The 21293-nt window shown below is 41.3% G+C and overlaps 1 protein-coding gene across 1 annotated transcript; it reads right to left on the bottom strand.

Annotated features, from left to right (window-relative positions):
- Positions 1-664: 664 nt before the first annotated feature.
- Positions 665-12314, bottom strand: tmem132a (transmembrane protein 132A). The gene is made up of 13 exons (XM_067496705.1): positions 12284-12314; positions 11734-11960; positions 11436-11648; positions 11151-11356; positions 9777-9917; positions 9375-9644; positions 9129-9281; positions 6579-6774; positions 6355-6498; positions 5446-5648; positions 4840-5059; positions 3058-3249; positions 665-2959 (listed from the first exon to the last, which is right to left on the bottom strand). Exons 1-13 carry the CDS (start codon positions 12312-12314, stop codon positions 2054-2056), a joined length of 3102 nt encoding a protein of 1033 aa, XP_067352806.1. The 3' UTR covers positions 665-2053.
- Between the last annotated feature and the right edge of the window lie 8979 nt (positions 12315-21293).

Genomic DNA, 21293 nt, shown 5'->3' with positions numbered 1-21293 from the left:
CTCCATTTATCTGGGCAAATGCAAATTATTAAAAGAAAATATAATCAACTATGATGATGGATAATTCCATAATAATCCAGGTCAGTACAGAATGTTGTCAAAGTCAGCTCCTCTTCACCAGCTTAACCAGTAATACTTATCCCATAATATTTTATGTTTAGTACTAAAATTATTTTAGAGTAGCTGTAACTACATTAACTAAACTTACCAAGACCTGAATATTTCTGAGGAAACTTTAAATATGAAGCACATGTGGAACAAATCTTGAATTGACTTGTACAGTCGTGTTATCAACAGCATCCGTGTTTAAAATATTTTCATATATATCTGCGTGTATGTTTGTACTCTATCTACAAAGTACCTTAACTTCTGTAAAGTGTTTTAAGTTATACTTATACTTATACCTTCAAACTACTCTTTGTAGTACTATATAGTCAGTTCGTGTAGTACTTGCATTTTATGATAAGATCTTTATTGTCATTGTACATGTACAATGAAATTCTCTTGGAGCACTTCCTGATGACAAACAAACAAACAAACAAACAAATAAAAAAATAAACAAATAATAAATAGGGAAATTACCGGGATAAGCTGAAAGGACAATATATATATATATGTATATATATATATAAACAATTCTATTTACAGGTCCAACAGTCGTCGCCAGTGTATTATATATTGCTAAGGAAATTAATTAGTGATATTGCACAGAGTATATGTCACACAAGGTAAATATTGTATAAGTATTTAAATTTTAATATTACATTTTTACACTTTCCATTAGATTTGTAAAAAAAAAACATGATCAAAAAAAGAAAGGTAGTTAGTTAGTGACTCAGCAGGATGTACAGTCAATCGGCTACAATTTCCAGCTACTTAAACTTCCCTCTGTTTTTTTTATTTTACTTTACTTATGCTTCACTACACAGCAGAGGAAAATATTACTTATTATAATATCCTACACAGGACACAGTGTTATTTTTCATTGTTTTCAGTTATTTTACAAAATGTATTAAATATAGCATGACAAGCACCTTCTGACTGAGGGAAATATACCGACTGGTGTTGGCGTGAAAAGGAGACATCTGTGCACAATCACAGACAATGTGGGGAAGACGTCACATTTTGTTTGTGTTCTGCTTGTTCAACAGCTCTTTAAAAATTGCTCATGTCATCTCCATTTCTGGTGGATTCTGTTGGCAGCACAGTAAAGGATTATGTGGGCGACTACATTAATCAATTCTGCTCTTTAACACAGAGTTTGCCCTGATTGGACCAGATAGGAATCCTCAGGGTTGAAGCATCTCTAATTATTACATCCATTCAATAAAAATGGAAAGACAGAATAAAGACTAAATTGAACTCATAGTACAGAAAGACTAGATGATGACCAGGTGCACTGACTATAGGACGGAGCAAATGCCTAAAGATGAGCTAAATAAGGCCGTGGGGCTGTGAGCGGGGACTGGTCAGACACAATGTAACTGGACATGATGAAGAGAGACTGAGTAAATGTCACATGGACTAAGAAAAGACTGGACAGACTTGAGTGATACTGAGTAGAGAATAGTTTTACTCTGAGACTGAGGAAAAACTAAATTGATAGAGACACTGGAAAAAGGTCTCTCACACACAAAACACAAGCAGCAACATTTTGTAATCAGTGTAAAGTAGGACACAGATGGATCATTATCAAGTTATGGAACAAAACACAAAACACACAAAAAAATGATATCACAGTTCAGTGAATACTGAGCAAAGTGAGTGCTGAGAGTGAGGATCTGGTTTCACAGCTAGTATAACCCTCCACAGAGCAAAGATCAGGTCTGACCATGAGAAACCAGGATGAACAGCAACAACTCTTTAGCTCCACATGGTGCCTCAAAGTTTCAGTTCATCACGTTGTGCTTCTCAGGGAAGGAACAGTACACAGAGAGGCTCCAGTTCTGTTACTCACTGGCCTAATTTGACCTTTTTTAGAGGCTTTGAATGCAGCTCTTCATGCTGGGTCACAATGAGGACAGACTGGGGCTGAGTTCAGTCTCTGACTGCATCAGCAAATGATCTCTACTTCTACTTTAACCTCTTCCTCCCAATTCTGCTGCATTGTCCTGTCTTTCTTTTCTGCTTTCTTCTCCTCCTCTTCCTCCTCCTCCTCCCCCACTTCGCCTTCCTTCGTTCCTTCCTCTAGGTCTCTTACCTTCACTTCCTCTGCCCTTGTCCCCCTCTTGTCTCGCATGGCGCAGGGGAGACAGTTGGCCAGGAAGAGGAAAGCAGAGAGACAGAGCAGAGAGAGGACAGCGCCTACACCAAGCTCGAGTTCCCGATCTCCCTGCTCCTTGTCCCTCTCTCCTTGTTTCTCCTGGCTCGGAGCGAAATGAACAGAACCCTCCTCCAGGCTGGGTGTCAGTATAGCTCTTTCTAGATTGTTCCGACTGACCATCCCTGTGTTCCCCGCCTCGTCCCACTTTCTATTAGTCAACCTCCCTCTCATTCTGTCATAATAGTCATTGCTCTCATTTCCCCCGCTGTCCTCATCAAAGTTAAATGCGTAGACATCGCTGTCCGAAATGTCAAACTCAAAGTCCTCACCATCCTCATCCTTGTTCCCTGTAGGGTGCAGGAAATCAAGCTCGAGGTTGACTCTTATCCAACCGGATCCCTTTGCCAGCCTCCTAGTACCTGCTCCTCCTCCAGTGTCCATCCAATCCCAGTCGACATCACTGATAGAGTTGGACGTGATCAGCTTGTCAGTACATGTGGAAACCAGAAGTTCTGCTAGCAGTAAAGGGCCACCTCCGTCGCCCCGGGCAAAGATGCGCTGGCTGGAACCAGGTGCCACCACTACCACAGTCTCAGCTAGAGAGGAGAGACGCATGTAATATGAAAGGTCACTGAAAGAGGACAGGAGGGAGGCGGTGTCGTCACTGAACTGGAGCCAAATGCTGATGGACGCTTCCTGCAGAGACACAACAAAACAAAATAGAATAAAATGAATAGTTTCTTCATGGCCTCAACACTGACAAACGGTTTCAAACTCTATGGTCATTCTGTCACCTGGTGGTGGTTGTACAGGATGTGGTACGCAGTGACTGTGGTTGTAACAATGGAGGGGTGAGTGGGGCTTCCTGTATTTGACATGCCGAGGCCACTGACCACCTGCACAGACAGGTCACCGGGGACAACAGGCTCCGAGGTCACTGTGACATCACATCTGCCCATCATGCCATCCCACTGCTCAGAGATGACCTAAGGAAGAGAGGGCAGAGGCATCAGGAATAGTGGGTAACTTTTCATTCCTGGCTCCCATCCTCCCACTCACCCACCCACAGCTCATCGTGCAATCACTGCTCCAAAGCCTGCTGCTGATGTCTTGCCTCATTCTCTGAGCCATGTTCTGGTCTTGTTTAACTGCATTCCATGGACCTTTTTTGTGTCTGTCCCTGCACTCAAACCTCAGATTATCCATGGACCTGGTTATCACTTTGTCTATTTACTTAGAAGCTTCATCATTCAGTACACATACATGTTCCAATGAAATTCTTTGTCTGCATTTAACATATGGCCCTATGGGGAGCAGTGGGCAACCACAGGTGGCCTAGAGGGAGAGAGCTAGACCTGAGCATCTTGTTCAAGGCTACATCTGGTACATGGGGGAGGATTTTTGAACCAGGACACTTTTGAATCCCGGCCTAATTTCGTACCCATTGAGCAACGCATCTCATGCCCACTGCAGGAGATTCTGGCCTTGCTGTGTATTCCTTGCCGTGACCTTTTCGATTACCCATTAAAAGCGTCTTTTTGTGCTTTTTGTTTTTTACTGCATCTGGCACAAGGTGTCTTAAATCTGTGCAGGTTACAAGGAAATCTTAAGACTATCAAGGCATTCTGGAGCCAAATGTGGTTGGTCTCAGGTGCAGGTCATGGGTCCTCCAACAGCATAATGACCTAAAACACACAGCTAAAAACATCCAAGAATGGCTAAGAACAAAACATCGGACTATTCTCAAGTGGCCTTCTATGAGCCCTGATCTAAACCCTATTGAACATCTTTGGAAAAAGCTGAAACATGCAGTCTGGTGAAGGAACTTTTCAAAGATGAGACAGCTGGATCAGTTTGCTGACGAGAAGTGGGCACAACTGTTTGTCCAGGCCAATTTAATTAGTTAGTTTTTTCAAATGCTTCTGTTGAACCACAATTCAAATGCAATGTGTCATTTTTATTAGTTAATTTTCAGTTTTGTCAGTTATTTCCGTGACCATTGTGGGTTTTTCTCTTATTAACCGAACAAAACCAAACAAATGTTTAACAACGTTTTTTTCATTTAATTTTGAAATTGTATTTCATCATCATTGTAGCTCTATAGCTGCACATGGTGCAACTGAAAACTTCAAACATAAAAAACTACACACAACAAGCTGTATTAGTGATGGGACTGGCATCAGATGTTGGAGCCTTTGGGGATTAAGACACCTGCTCCTTTGAAAGAATAATAACAAAACTGACAAACAAGCAGTCGTCCACCAATCTCACAGTTGTTGGTTCAATCCCCGGCTCCTCTGGTCACATGTCAAAGTGTCCTTGAGCAAGACACTGAACCCCAACTTAGTTGCTCCCGGTGAGCGTTGTCCAGCTGCATAGCAGCTCCCCCATCAGCTGGTGTGTGTGATTGTGAGTGTGAATGGGTGAATAAGAAGCAGTGTAAAGTGCTTTAAGTGCCAATAGGTAGAAAAGTGCTATATAAGTGCAGAACATTTACCATTACATGATGGTGGACTGGAATGATTTCTAAGTTGCTAAAAGTATTGAGAAGTAAGTAGCCAGTAAGTATCACCAACATGGAGTGATGTTTTTCCTGGTCTTAAACCAATCAGGTTGTTGTGGGGGCCAAGGGAAGCCACTCGAGGGTCCTCTACTCTCAGCCAGTCAAGGACCAGCTCTGTCACATCCACAAACCAGTCCGATGAGCCTAGAAGGAATGTGGTCCTGCTTTCAGAGTCCTGAGCTGTGAACTGAGTCAGAACCTGGACAGAGGTGCGCTGATACACCGGCTCACACCTGAGGGGAAGAGACACAGGTACACAGGCCCAACATCATATCTTCTTATGGACCTCTGGACCACCAGCTGAACTATATTTGAAATTATTTGTTTCCAAGAAATGAGACATTTAAACTGTGATAACAGGAAAATTAATTTGGAACCAGAAAAAGAAAGTCTGAGAAAAATGACATAAAGTAAATGTCTTACACTGTTAAGGCCATAACATACAGTATGCTGTTTCATATTTTGTATTTTATGCTGAGGAATGCTTCACATGCCTGTTTCATTAAAGAATACAATTATGGACGTCTGTATTCAAACTGAATATGTAGGGACAATAAGACTTTTTTGTTCTGACTCTCCATAGAAATGCACCGACAATAGACTATAATTATTATCGTACCCTTTATCTGTGAAGTGGTTCCAGCCTTCAATGGCATTCAGAACAGGGTCTACCAAGGACATTCGCAGGGGCACAGAAGGAGCCCACACCTGGAGACACACAGAGCCTCTGAGCGTGCCCAGTAGAAAGTCCACCACCACACAGGTGCTGCCCACCCCGGATTCGCTGCCATCCACAAAGAGGGTGGAGCAATTGCTGGAAACCTGTCAGAGTAGGAATAAGTCAAGTTATGCCGTCATTTAAGTGTAGCAAACAGATCAGGACAGTGAAAACGTTAAAGGTTTCACTCAGTTGTGTTTAAATATCAAGTCACTTACTTAAAGCTGCATAAACAGGTTCAATAACTGCTAAATGTTAATGTGAAAGTTGATCTTCTACAGGGCTAGAAAGAAGCTCTAAAAAGCCATTTTTACCAGAGTAACAAACAGCAGACAAACACACTTATAAACTGTCTAGTTACCAGCTAAAGAGTCACATATTTGCCTCAGGAGTTTGTAAAGAACAAAGATAACCAACAGCTGTTGGTCCTAAAGTGACCGAACACTGTTTGATTTTATCCCTGTCTCACTTCATCCTTACTTATCTTATATGTTATTTGTTGGCCAATGTTGTACTCATCATGGTGCTCGGCTAGCAATACTAGGTTCTGTGCAAAGCTAAGATCACTAAGCAACATGGAAATAATTGTTTGACTCGTGTTTTCTTTAATACTGACTTACAGTAGTAGTTTTAGTGATTCCTGAGTTACCATCTAACATACGTGATGATTCATTATCACATGTGACATCACTACACTACATAGACATCATTGCTGTGGAAAATGTTTGCAGCTGGACCTTGAATTGACAAACTAGTCTAAAACTGTCTTGTCCAACTGATCTTAATGATGTGTGTTGGACTGTGTCACACCTTGACAGTGTTCTCATTGGTAGAGTAACATGTGACTGCAGAGGTGACATCTGACATCTTCCCATCACGGGTAATGGCCAGCACAATGACAGGAAGTGACACGGGCTGGTTTGTCAGTATCGCTGTGTTGATGATTGTGTTACTCTGAGGACAGACAATTACAAAACACGATTAAACTCCTGTATGAATGTATGAAGACTGCATAAATGAACAGATTACCGCACTTCTGTGATGGGAGCGATTCCACTAATGGGTCGATCAGTGAATGAGAACATAGTCACTGCTGCCCCTCGTGGCAATGAGGGGTTATTACGTCCAGAGTACTCCACCAACCAGTGGGCAGACACCACCATGGCAACACCGAAGCTTCTCTTCAGCCCATCAACTGACAGACACACCACATGCTGGAGGAGAGTGGGACTGCAAGGCAACACACATCAGACAAAGAGCTGTTAGTGTGTGAAGAGTTACTGCAGTGGGATGATGTCTCTTTACAGTCAACTCACTTTCATAGTTATAAGGACAGTATTAAGTCGAACATGATCACCGTGCTCTAAAAAATCTTTTATTTAAACTAAGAACATGTGATTACACTCAAAGATGAGCGACGAATACTGACCACTGATATATAAACATATGTGGACAGTTGAAGCTGGGTGGGGTAGGTGCTGCTACAATGTGTGTCCAAGTTAAAAAAAAAAATCCTGTAAGTATTAAGAGATTTTTAAGTTGGCCTGCCATCTCTGTCTGCTCTCTGACCACACCCCTCCATCAAAGTGCTGATAACACTTCATTATATTTGACAAGGACACTCCATCCAATGCCCATAATGTAAGATTACAACTTATAGTCAGGTACAGTTTACAAACCAAAGCTGGAAAGGAAGAGTTGTTCCTCTACATCTACAAAAGCCCTCTGAAAAAACAGATCTACAGATTATTGACCATTAATAGATGAAATTAATATCAATGCCAGCTTTCTTTTCAGAACTGTAGCCACTGACAAAGAGTCGTACTGTAGTTCTGTTGAGCCTAGCATCCCATTAACTCTCAGCAATGTCTTCATGACGTTCTTTACAAATAAAATTGTAACTATTAGAGAAATAAGTTCACCAGATCCTCCCCAATGATAGATGCTCATGTGCAGTATCTCTGGAGTCATTTATAAGATCCTCATCTCAAACTGCTTCTTCCACATAGATCTTTGAGCTAATTACTCTGAGTCTGGACAGTGTCTGGATAAATCCGCCCCAGACATTGTCTGGAGTACACAGCATAAAAAGTGTCTCCTGGGAGAAACTCGGCTTGATTTCAGTGAAGGGGTCAGTATGTACAGGAGATCACATCAGTGCACATCAGAGCCCTGCGTCTAATAAGGAAAGAAGGATGCTGTGACAGTCCCCTGATAGATATGTCACCCACAAACCTATTCACTCACTTTAAATCTTCCCAACAGAGAAGTGATTTCCACACACATAATCAAGACTTTTCTTCTTCTTCTTCTCTCAGGAGCATCTCGCTCAAACATTTGCATTCACACATACACCACCTCTGGATGCAGTCTGGAAAAATTCTGGATTCCAATGTGTGTGTGAAATAAGCATAAGTCAAGTTTCAAGGCTCCTTAGTTGTAAGGTGCATTCTCCCATTTGCTACCATCCAACCTGCTTAGATCACTGCATCTAACACACACTGCATTATCATCAGTTATTTATTTACTAACACACAATATTAGCCTTGATTAATTGTTTTGAAGTTAATAACTGTATTAAAAATACTTGGATACAAGGAAAAATCCCTTATTGTTAGCCTGTGTAAAAGTGTGTCAAAAAAGTATCATCACAAAATTATATAAAATAAAAACTACTCAATGCAGAAAAATGTCCCCTGCAGTGCACATTATATTATGTGATTATTAGTTCTTGTGCCTTAATGAAATACTGCATTACTGTTGTATCTGGCTGAGGTTGAGCTCAGCTAATGATCAGATTTAAATGGTAAATAGTCTGAAGTTATTTAACCTTTTTCTACCTATTTGCACTCAAAGCGCTTTACACTGCTTCTTATTCACCCATTCACACTCACAATCACACACACACTCACACACCGATGGGGGAGCTGCTATGCAGCTGGCCAAAGCTCATTGGGAGCAACTAAGTTGGGGTTCAGTGTCTTGCTAAAGGACACTTTGACATGTGAGTGATGATTTATTATGGATAAAGTTGATTAAGTGCTGATTATTTTCTCTATTTGTCGAATGATTGTTTGGATTGTGAGAAAGGCTGTAAATGATTATAAAAATAGATTTCAATTTGAGCCTAATGGATTTTATGATCACATTATAATTTTGTTCAGGGGATGGACATCAGATCAGCCTCTCTTCGTTGCCATTTCCTCAACTGCATGTGAGCAAAGATTCAGTCTGATGGATACGTGAACTCCAAACGAGTCAAAAGTCTTTGGAGTAGTCAAGACTCAAGTCTCTGTGTGTGCAACTCCATCTGTTTCCAGCTTGGTGTCAGTCTTTGCAGAATACTTTAGAGCCCTTTTTTAACCCAATTCAACAATCACAAGTTTAGTTCTGAAGAATATTTAATCAGCCTTAAGGCCACAGTGTGCTGTGACTAACAATGTGCAGCAATTCCTAAAGTCAAAATAGGCCACTGCCTTCACCTGCACCTGGCTGACCAATCACAGAGTTGTCTGTGATGTCATTTTCTGTTAAACGCTAATGAAACTCATCAAGAAATTGAACCGAGGTGGAGTTAGATTTACTTGTGGATGTGCTTGAGTTTGCTGTGTCTGTGGCAGAGGATGGACACCGTGTCGTGTTGGGAGCCCTGGCTTCTCTCCAGACTCACTGCCCACAGTTCAGAGGTCAGAGTCCTCTGGGCCACCATGGACACCAAGCCCTTCTTAATTTTCAGCCTGAAAAAATATCACATTTCCAATTCCAAACAAGAATGTATTGGCGGCATTGAACATGTATGTCGGTTTGTGCTGATAATACTTAGTACTCACCTTATGACAACAATCTCTGCAGTGAAGTTAGCTCTCAGATTCACAGACACTCTGATTGGCTTTCCCAGAATGACCGGGCCCCTATGATAGCGAATGGTGACATGAGAATCTAGGTCAAGCTCCTCCTCTTCCTGCTCGTTCGAACAGTCTTCTTCTTCTTTAGTTGTGCTCTGTTCCTCTTCCTTCTCCTGCTCCTCCTCCTCCCTCAGTGTCACTGCTTTGATGTGGAAGAGCTGCACCTGAGACTGAGCTGCTCTCTCCTCCACACATCTGAATGTATGATCAGTAAAGAAGAAGGAGATCAACAGATGTTGAGAGACACACACCCTCAACTTGCCAAACACTTTTTGTGTTAATGTCTGTATGTGCCACCACTGGGATTCACTTTTCTCTGTAACATACCCTGATGGTGTCAGCTTTGGATCAGCCACTGTGTCGAAGGAGGAGTAGTAAAGCTGTATTTGGTTTCTCATGGGACCCCTTGGGTATCTCAGCGCCCATGGAACATCTGCCTGGGTCATTCCATTAACATCTGGATGGTATCTGAATGAAGAAAACAGTAAGAAGATGAATTTGTTACTAACTGATAAAAAGATCAGTAAGTGGTTGATCATAGATGTTCTAAGCTGGATTCAGCAAATTCTTTTTACTGCACACACTTGTAAAATTTAGCTTTGCCCTAATGAACATCACCTGCACATTGACTTGTGAGATCTAATTAACAATAATGATTCCTTTGTTGGAGCTTCCCATAACCTCAACTGTTCATACCCATAATCCCTATAATAAGTCTATGGCCTCATTGTCCTCTTACAATAACATGGGATATAAGTAACCCTGATCCTAACATAGTAATAATGCACATTCAGCTGGAACAACTGCTCTTTCATCCTCAGAAGGAACAAGAATTGTCAAGGAGTTTATAACAGAGCTATAAATATTACATGGTGTACCCCTAATGATAAAAGAATTCAAAATGAACTAGAATTATTTCTGATTAATGAACATTTTCACCATCTGAATAGGCATTAAATATTATGTTGATGAAAGAATTATTTGTTTTACTCTTATTGCCATTTCAAAATCACAGATGCAAACTGTTGTACCCATCTGTACTGTATGTCTTTTAAAGGTAGAAAATAAATATATATCGATATAAACAGATTAATATATTGAATGTAGGACAAATAGATTTCATTTGTCCCAGCTCCCATTGCCCTCTCATATAGCATTACATGACTTCTTCAACCTCACACTGTTTGTGATGTATAGGTATGTGTGTGGTGATTTGGTTTAGCTTGACCTTGAATGAAGAATTCAAAGAAAAACATGAATAAACGAGTGGATATTTCCACAGACCTGCTCTGCATGGTACATTCTAGCAATCACCATGCCATCATGCTCAGAGTTCAAATTTGTTCTTTACCATATTATGAAACATCTGTATTCTGACAGTGGTCTCTTTTCTCAGTATATGTAATATGTATCAATGTGTGTATGAATACATTTATAAAATGTTGGTACATCATATGGTATTAATCCAGAAATGATTATTATACTGTATATATATTTTTATACATTCAAGTTTCGTGTAGACACCAATCAGCAGAATGGAGTGGGAATGAAATCAGCCTGGGACTTTTAACTCAGACCAGCCCAATAAGACCACTGATCAACAAATATCAAAAATTAAAAGTAAAACGTAAGGTAACTTTATAGTCTGTACTGTTCTCTCTACAAGTTATTTATAAAAACAATTAAAGAATGAAACTTCACCTCAGCAAAGAAGAGGTCCCATGTTGATAGCTAACAGATTTGCTGCGATGATATCCACCCCACTGCCGTTCTCGTTTCTGCACCCGGCGACGGGGGTGAATGTTAACATGCTCCTGATCCAAGTCCTGATTGGACTGGTTGGAGTGCTCATCCTCAAACCAGTCACTGGGCAATGTCAGTGTCACCACACAAAGCCCCAGAGAAGGCTGGGAAACAACAAAGAGCGAGTAAAAGCAAGGAAAGGGGAAGAGTGAGATCAATGAGGATAAGAGAGAGAATCTGTACCTCTGTGGTACAGGAGGCCTTGTGCTCCTCTGTCTCTCTGAGAGCATGGAGAGTGATACAGGTTCCACGGGTGCTGGTGTCACCCCGTTGGTGGAACAGTACCCTCACCCTAAACCTCTCCTGTCCTCCCTCGTCCTTCTCCCTCTCTATATGCTGTGAGAGGAGGGAGGCAGACAGAGTTGGAGCAAGAGGAAGGACAGGCTCTGATATGAGCTGTGGAAAGACAAAGAGACGTTTGTAACTAGTTGCCATCCTCAGCTAACTCTACTGAAATTCTCACCCGTCCCTTTCCCCTTACCTGTGTAACGGAGTACGGCCCAAATGTAGCCTGAAGGCTCAGTCTGGGGGCCCAGCTGGGTGGGGGCAGTATGAAGAGGCTCTGGGAGAAGGAGAAGGGACTTGAGTTGGAAAAAAGAGGGCTGAGCTCAGCCTGGGATAGAGGGAGGAACTGCCAGCCAGGAGGTGTGACTGACATGTGGACTGGCAGGGAGAGAGGAAGAGGAGGCTGCAGGAGGGATGGATGGACTGAGAGGAGAAACAGAAGAAGAGAGGGAGGAGGTGTGAACCAAATTGTTAGAAGCTTCTTACAAAGTCCAGAATTAGACATCTAGAAGAAAAAAACATACTCTGAAGCCCAAATCGTCTCCACTCACTGTTTTTTCAGGGAAAAGTCAATGAAAATGTTAAAGGGATGGAAGACGTTTCCAAAAATGGGATGAAGAGCACCAAAGAACACAAATACATTTTCAGAAACATTTACATGTCCATTTTGACCTCTGTAAAAGTTAAACGTACTGTGACTCTGATGTTCTACAGACAAAAATCTAACTACCACAGCTGACACTCACCTGTTATGACAATGCAAAAGAGCAGCAGCATGATTCACACACTGGACCACACACACCGGAGCAGCTGTCATGAAGCTTACATCTGCCTTCACCTATGACCTGATGTGGCACAGTGTCAGGACATACGAAGTCTGCTGGGAACACAATGTCAAACTAAACTGTGTCAGACATTTTTATACAGTAGCAACATTCAGCACCAATCCAGATAATGTGTGACATGTTCATAATTCAACCACATTTCCCCAACCACAGCTGTGCTGGAGGACACAGGGTTAAGACACCATGACCACATGCTTCAATGAAGATGGAGCTTTCATTAGGTGAGAGGTGGGGTCCAACCCTTGACAGGACTCCAGGTTATGCCAGGGCCAACACAGAGAGACATACAGAAACAGACAACTATTCAAACTCACATTCAGACCTACAGTCAATTTAGAGTCACTTCTGGGAACATGAAATTGGGATTAAAGGAACTGAACTGGGTTGGTTTAAATCTTATCTATCTGATAGATTTCAATTTGTTCATGTTAATGATGAATCCTCCATGCACACAAAGGTTAGCTATGGAGTTCCACAAGGCTCTGTGTTAGGAGCAATACTTTTTTACTTTATATACGTCTCCTTTAGGCAACATTATTAGGAAACACTCCATAAATTTCCATTGCTATGCTGATGATACCCAGCTATATTTATCTATGGAACCAGATCAAAAAAATTAGTTAATAAAGCTTCAAGCCTACAAGACATAAAGGCCTGGATTTCCCACAATTTTTTACTTCTAAACTCAGACAAAACTAAAGTCAAAGTATTTGGGCCCAAAAATCTCAGAAATATGATGTCCAACCATATCGTTACTCTAGATGGCATAAGTCTGGCCTCCAGTACTAGTGCAAGGAACCTTGGAGTTATTTTTGACTAGGATTTGTCCTTTACCTCAAATATAAAACAAATCTCTAGAACAGCCTTCTTCCACCTACGGAACATTGCCAAAATTAGGAGCATCTTGTCTCAAGGTGATGCCGAAAAACTGGTCCATGCATTTGTTACCTCTAGGTTGGACACTGTAATTCCCTACTTTCAGGATGCCCCAGTAACTCCCTAAAGAGCCTGCAATTAATCCAAAATGCTGCAGCAAGAGTGCTGACTGGAACTAGCAAGAGAGATCATATTTCACCTTCACTAGCTTCTCTCCATTGGCTTCCCATTAAATCTAGAATAGAATTTAAAACCCTGCTTCTTACATATAAAGCTCTGAATGGTCAGGCTCCATCATATTTAGAAGACCTCATAGCACCATATCATCCCAGTAGACCACTTCGCTCTCAGAATGCAGGTCTACTTGTGGTTCCCAGAATTTCCAAAGGTAGAATGGGAGGTAGAGCCTTTAGCTATCAAGCTCCTCTCTTGTGGAACCAGCTCCCAATTCAGATTCAGGAAGCAGACACCCTCTCTACTTTTAAGTCTAGGCTTAAAACCTTCCTCTTTGATAAAGCTTACCACTGTATGACATTAACTCTGTGTGCTTTCTCCCGTAGTTGTCTTTCTCGTTCTCTGTCTCCTTCTCTCTGTCCCTTTCAGCAGGTGTCCCCCGGGCTTCGAAGTGTTAATGTCGAAGCATAATTTGTTAGCTGATCGTATTCTTATAATATTCTTCACTTGAAAACTCACTACTAAAATAATAGAAGCGTTGTTGTCATCATTGTGCACATTTTACAATGAAATTTGTCCTTTGCGTTTAACCCAAACTCATTGGGGAGCAGTGGGCAGCCACAGACGAAACCACCAGCAGGTAAAAGTAAAAGTAAAGGTAGAATAAAGTGAAAATACTCCATTGAAGTATCTTGAAAATGTACTAAGTAAATATACTTAGTTACTATCCACTTTTGCACATCTAGCCAAAAACAAATCCAAACTGTGGATTTAACACTTACAGTAGACCAGTTGTGTTATCCTGTGCTGGTGAGACACAAATGATTCCATAAGCACCTTTCAGGCCAACACAGACCTTAATCATTTACATCTTGATTCATATTAATTATATATATATATACATATTATTATATTGCGACTGTGGCGCAGGAAGATAAAGCGGTTGTCCACCAATCTCACAGTTGTTGGTTCAATCCCCGGCTCCTCCGGTCACATGTCGAAGTGTCCTTGAGCAAGACACTGAACCCCAACTTAGTTGCTCCCGGTGAGTGTTGGCCAGCTGCATAGCAGCTCCCCCATCGGTGTATCAATGTGTGTGTGATTGTGAGTGTGAATGGGTGAATAAGAAGCAGTGTAAAGCGCTTTGAGTGCCAATAGGTAGAAAAGCGCTATATAAGTGCAGACCATTTACCATTTACCATATTAAACTCCTATTAAAAAGGACTCACATCCCAAAGTAAAAATAACAAAAACGTACAGAACTATTTACTCAAAAATTACTTGAGGTAACTAATGTAACAGAGATCTCTTTATGCTAAAAGGTTCTTTTTACATTGTGAATGTGGTATCATTGGATTGTAATTATTGATGCATTAATGTGTTTATCGGTTTGTGTTAGAATTTAGATTAAGAGGAAAATAGGTCGATTGTAGCAGTTGTGTTTTGTTTTTTCCATATTGAGTGTGTCATACATGTCAGTTTGTGAGTGTCATTGTCCTCATGTATCCCCACAGTCTGTATAAACTCTGGCAGTGTGGTATTTGTCATGAAGCTTCTTTTATTGTGCACATGTAAGTTGCGGTTTCTGTCCTAAGGGCCAGAGGACAGGTCAACATCAGTAGGTTAAGTTTTAATAATTAGTTTGTTTGATGAACTGTGAAGCTCAGCTTTTAAGCCAATATGAACTAGAAGCCCTTAAGGTGAAATAGCACATTTAAGGTTCTGGAAAAGCCCCACAACATGCAAGTAAATTGTGCTTGCACTTGAATGTTTTGCAGAAATATTCGATGATAATATCCTATAACTTCTGAAAGTTTTAGAAGAAGTTACAGAGACACAGCAAGGTCCACAGTGGACAGGGCTCCAGTCTGGTCTCACAGCCAACACAGAGAGACTGACAACCAATCACAGCGACTGACAATTTAAAGTCACCAGTTAACTATAAGATGCACGTCTTTAAGCTATAGGAGGAAACTGGAGAACCCAGAGGAAACCAAAAGCAGAAGCACAGCAGACAAAAGCTGCGTGTTGTGCTACAAACCACAGGTTTCACTGGTTGTGAACATGAGCTGAGGGCTCAGGTCAACTCCACTGAGAGGAAACTTACTGGTGCAGAACACCTGCAGGAGAACTGCACACCGATCAAAGCCGGGACAGGCAGCATCACAGACAGACAGATGGACACAAAACAGACAGTCTGGGTCTCTAAACACACACACACAGAGTCTGATTTACATAACTTCAGGGGAAACTACATAGACTTAAATTAACTTCCTGGAGACTCTAAACCGAACCCTAACGTAACGATGACCACGGCCTAATCTTGAGCCAAATTAGCCTATTGAAATTAGCATCTTGTCCCCACGAGTGATTTCCCAAATTTTCCATAATGTGAGTAATATCACACACACACAGACACACACAGACACACACACACACACACACACACACACACACACACACACACACACACACACACACACACACACACACACACACACACACACACACACACACACACCATCCCAGCTGGAATGAATAAAGCTGCACAAGAGGAAACACCAGAAGTTTCCACATATGTTTCCACAAGTCAGATTATTTTACCCACCTGTATTTCTGTATTTCAGCTCCAGCTGACATGTTTTCCTCGCTGTACTTGTGGTGGGTTAATCTCTCTGCCTGTGCTGCTTCACACCTTTCAACTGGAATTTTAAAAAAATATAAATAATTTTTCACTCACTGTTTGCTGGTCTGCTGCTGTTGCTGCTGCTATGAACCTCTACTCTCTCTGTCTTCCCTCCCTCTCTGTGCCAGATTCACACAATACGGATTTATTTGTTTAAAATGGTAAATAATCCTCTCCCGCCCCCCATGTCCCTCCTCCCCCTTCCATTTTTCACAATCTCCTTTTTCCCTTTTTCCTCCTCTACCTCACCAATCCTTTCCATGTTCATTGCTCTATTTTGTTGCACTATTTTCTTTTGGAAAAGAATGTGTTACTTGTTTGAAATGTGTATGTGCGCGCGCGCATGTGTTTGTGTAGAAATTAGTTTTTGTCGCTGTGAGAACAGATTTTAGTTGGATGCATCAGAGCGAGTCCTCACAATTCCAAATTGCTGTTTAAGGTGTAAGAATCTGCTTTAGAGTGAAGATAGATTTAGGTTAAGGCCACGATAACGAGCTGAAATGCATTAGTGTTAGAATGTTGCTATATTTGTACATTCTGTAAACATTAGGAGTGTGTATGGTGACACAGTCTGATGGAAGCTGAGGGTCTGATGTAAACACAAGACGAGACAAGACGTCCAGCACCGTTAGCTGGAGTCGACAGGTACACAGTTTTTGTCAATTGCTAACAAGTATTGATCAATACTGAAGCCAGGGGGCCTGGTGGCTCAGTGGTAGAGCATAGGGGTGGGATGCAGGAGAAAGGAGGTTTGAATCCCACCCCACAAGGTGTGACCCCACCCAGCCACCAAGCTCTTTCATCCACAGCACTTGCAACAAGTCTTACTCAGAGATCAAACACTGTCACTCTTAACACACTGAACAACAGACAGAATTACATAAAAGACATTTTATCTTTAAAGTTTAAATGATCTTTTATAGAAATCACTGTTTTATTTTAGAAAAAGATCTTTGCACTTTATTGCGTGTACTAAGTTAATGTATATTATATTTTATATTGTAACCAGAATGAATCAGCAATGCAGCAATTTGCTTCAAATTCCATTATTTGATTCCACTTCTTGCACAGTGATTTACACTCACACCCTCTCTCCAGCATTTGGCTACATGTTTTCATCTACATCACATCTTATCTTCTCTGGCAATGCATCTAATGAAGAATCTTTTAGAATGTCTAATCCGATCTTGGCAGGCTTCAGCAGAAATATTCATAGTGAGAACAGCTGGTCGTGAAAAACTCTTCTATTGCAAACCCGTCAGTGACTGCAGCTGACTGGTGGAAGGACACATTATCCCATACTACTACAAATGTTGTCTTCCTTGCCCTTTGACCTCTCTGCCCTACTGTTATGGGGAGAACTTGTGGAGAAGTTTATTGCGGAGGTCATCCAGGAGAGGAATTGCCCTCTCTGTATTGTAGGGCCCAATGAGCAGTTGGGACAAAGGCAAACCATGGTTGGACACAGCTGCACACATTCTAATGTTTGCTCCTCTCTGGCCTGGGACATCCACAGCTGCCCACTGCCCCATGACATTTCTTCCTTTCTGTGTTTTTGCCAGATTGAATCCAGCTTCATCCACAAAATTCATTTACGTGGAGTTTGTCTGGCCTCCATTTCCATTACCATCTAAAATAAAGTAAATCCACAGTAAAGCACAATAACGTGGGCAGAACTAAATGTGAGCATGATGAAGGCGCTGGTCTAAAACCAGTACACGGCAAAACATGAATCAAGAAAGAATCTATAAAGTACGGGGAGGCAAACCAGAGGTGTGTGTCTGTAGGTGTGTGTGTGAGAGAGAGAGACAATGATACTAGAGCTGCATAAGGGCTTTAGAGCACAACAGATCTGACACTGAGGAGCTTAAAGAAAGAAGAGAGAGAAAAAAAACAGTAGATCTCCACCTCTGTCCACTGAACTACAACCACCTGCTGCGTTTCGCATTGTGTTCACAGACTACACTCATATTTGTGAGTCCTGTTTGGAAATTAGAGTGTTGCAACTTATTTTATATCAAAGAGATGAAAGATGTGACATCAACATTAAATTATATGATGTTGCACAGAGGCTCAGTATGGGAAGAATATAGTTTGGGGAAAAGGCTGAAAATGTTGAGCAGCTTGTTCTAGCTGGTAAACACTTCCAGCAACAATACACACTTTTAATTTAGAGGATACTTTTGTTTTTGATAGTTTCTAATAAAAAACTAATAATAAATTCCTATCTGTTCATTCTTGCACTTGCATCTCATGAAACTGAAACACTTCTCCTAATAGCACTTTTAGCTTTTCTCCCATTTTCCTGGATCTACAATGGGAGCGTCTTACTCAGACTTTTGCTTTTTCCCATACAAGTCAAGGGAATTTCAGGATTCCAGTGCATGTGTGAAAGAGGCTTAAGAAGAAGAACTATGAAGAAAGGAATGTTGCCCTTAAATCTAAACTAGAAGATCTCAATTCAATTCAATTCAACTTTATTTATATAGCGCCAATTCACAACAAAGTCATCTCAGGGCACTTTACAGAATAAAGTCAAGATTATAAAGATATATAAAGAGAACCCAACAATTCCCCCTGGAGCAACCCATAGGCAACAGTGGAGAGGAAAAACTCCCTTTAACGGAAGAAACCTCCAGTAGACAGAACAGAACAACAAAAGAGCAACAAAAAGCACCAGTAGCTGCACGCTGGAAGACACACAGCTTGAAAGCCAGGGACACCTGCAGAAAGGGACAGAGAGAGGGGGACGGAGGAGGACAAAGACAACTACGGGAGAGAACACACAGAGTTAATGACATACAGTGGTGACAATTGCGGGGTGAGAGGAGAGGAGAGATGGTCAAGAGGAGGAAAGGAGCTCAGAGCATCGGGGGTGGGTCCCCCAGCAGTCTAAGCCTATAGCAGCATAACTATAACTAACTATATGCTTTATTAAAAAGGAAGGTTTTAAGCCTAGACTTAAAAGTAGAGAGGGTGTCTGCTTCCCGAATCTGAACTGGGAGCTGGTTCTACAAGAGAGGAGCTTGATAGCTAAAGGCTCTACCTCCCATTCTACTTTTGGAAATTCTGTGAACCACAAGTAGGCCTGCATTCTGAGATCGAAGTGGTCTACTGGGATAATATGGTGCTATGAGATCTTCTATATATGATGGAGCCTGACCATTCAGAGCTTTATATGTAAGAAGCAGGGTTTTAAATTCTATTCTACATTTAATGGGAAGCCAATGGAGAGAAGCTAGTGAAGGTGAAATATGATCTCTCTTGCTAGTTCCAGTCAGCACTCTTGCTGCAGCATTTTGGATTAATTGCAGGCTCTTTAGGGAGTTACTGGGGCATCCTGAAAGTAGGGAATTACAGTAGTCCAACCTAGAGGTAACAAATGCATGGACCAGTTTTTCGGCATCACTTTGAGACAGGATGCTCCTAATTTTGGCAATGTTCCGTAGGTGGAAGAAGGCTGTTCTAGAGATTTGTTTTATATGTGAGTTAAAGGACAGATCCTGATCAAACATAACTCCAAGGTTCCTTGCAGTAGTACTGGAGGCCAGGCTTATGCCATCTAGTGTAACAATATGGTTGGACATCATATTTCTGAGATTTTTGGGCCCAAATACTATGACTTCAGTTTTGTCTGAGTTTAAAAGTAAAAAATTGTGGACATCCAGGCCTTTATGTCTTGTAGGCTTGAAGCTTTATTAACTTATTTTCATCTGGTTCCATAGATAAATATAGCTGATCTGAGCACTGAATGACAGAAGAAGAAGGAAATAGAATAATTGCTGCCCAAACAGGTGGGAGAAACCTCCAAATCCACTCACATCACGCACTGCTGGACCACTTTTAACTTTGATTATGTTGCACATTCACTGTTGCATTGTTTTGATGAGCTTAAGCAATGACACATTTTTCTCAAGCCAGATTTGCATGAATTTTTCACCAGGATTATGTATTGATGATGGGTGAGTCGCACCCCAGCAACACTCTTCTCAAGCACATCCAGAAAAAAAATGAAAAGATTTAGAAAACGTAGAAAGTCAGAATGTAGCGTTTTCTGTCATTATAAAGTTATCATTTGGTAATCCGGCTTCAAAAAACAAGCATGAGGTGGAGGAGAAATCAGATTAAACTGCTGCTGCATGTATACGTGGAACCTGGAACCAGGTTTCCTACGTCAACTTTGTAAATTCTGTTCCCTAGTTACCAGAGAAAACTGATTTCTCTGAGTAACCTGGCTACTTAATCACGGTCAGCACAGTCTGACTGTAAGCACAGTCAGTAAATTATCAAATCACACTATGATGATGAGTCTGTGCTGCTGCTTTTCCTGTAACAAGTCAGTTTGACACTGTCCAGGAGTTGATCTAATAGTTGCTGAGATATGTCAGTGTGGCAGACAGACAGTCCTGCCCCTAAAACCCGTCTGCTAACATGGCTAAAGCTGCCACCTTTACCGTGTCAGTCTAACACCATTATTTGAAAAATAATGTTTGTACTTTGGCATAAAGTTTCTAAAAAGGCAGCATTTCAAATAAGTTTTTAAATTGTAATAGAATTTATCCATGTGCTAAATAATCCATATTGTTTACAATGTACACATGGTTCAAAGATGTGACCTGACAATTTAAATCATTTATGATGTTACTGACTATTGACGGGTACTTTTTGGCCTGCTATCAACTGTCTGTTTATGTCACATATTCTTCAATATTTCTCCCGTTTTTTCTCCCCCTCTCCTCCCATTTCTGCTCCCCTCGTGTCAATCCCCTGCTGGATAATCTGCAGCTGTAATCTCCAGTCATCTGTCATTGTTTCTCTGCATGGGACATTTGCAATGAGGCCAGATTATCATCTCATACTGTGACCTGACTACAGAGGACGAGACAAAATACACCCACTCATACACAGATGGGTGCCCCCCCCCCCCCCCCCCCCCCCCACACACACACACACACATATCAGGAAATACACTGTAACAATATCTGCTTCATATAGCTCTGCCATCTGTGATTAAGAAGAGAAACCTAAATCCATGATTTGCTCGAATGGAGCTTGTTTCCCATAGCTTCCTGCTGAACTGCGGAATAAAATAATGTGAGAAGCTATGAGTGATCTAAGTTCCATTTATTAAGGCAGAAATGAGCTTTAACAATCATCATCACCACTGTGAAGCAG

The sequence above is a fragment of the Channa argus genome, chromosome 3 (genome assembly GCF_033026475.1).
Source record: "Channa argus isolate prfri chromosome 3, Channa argus male v1.0, whole genome shotgun sequence".
In the NCBI taxonomy this organism is placed as follows: Eukaryota; Metazoa; Chordata; class Actinopteri; order Anabantiformes; family Channidae; genus Channa; species Channa argus.
The sequence above is the reverse complement of the archived record's forward strand: the minus strand, read 5'-3'. Positions and strand labels throughout refer to the sequence as shown.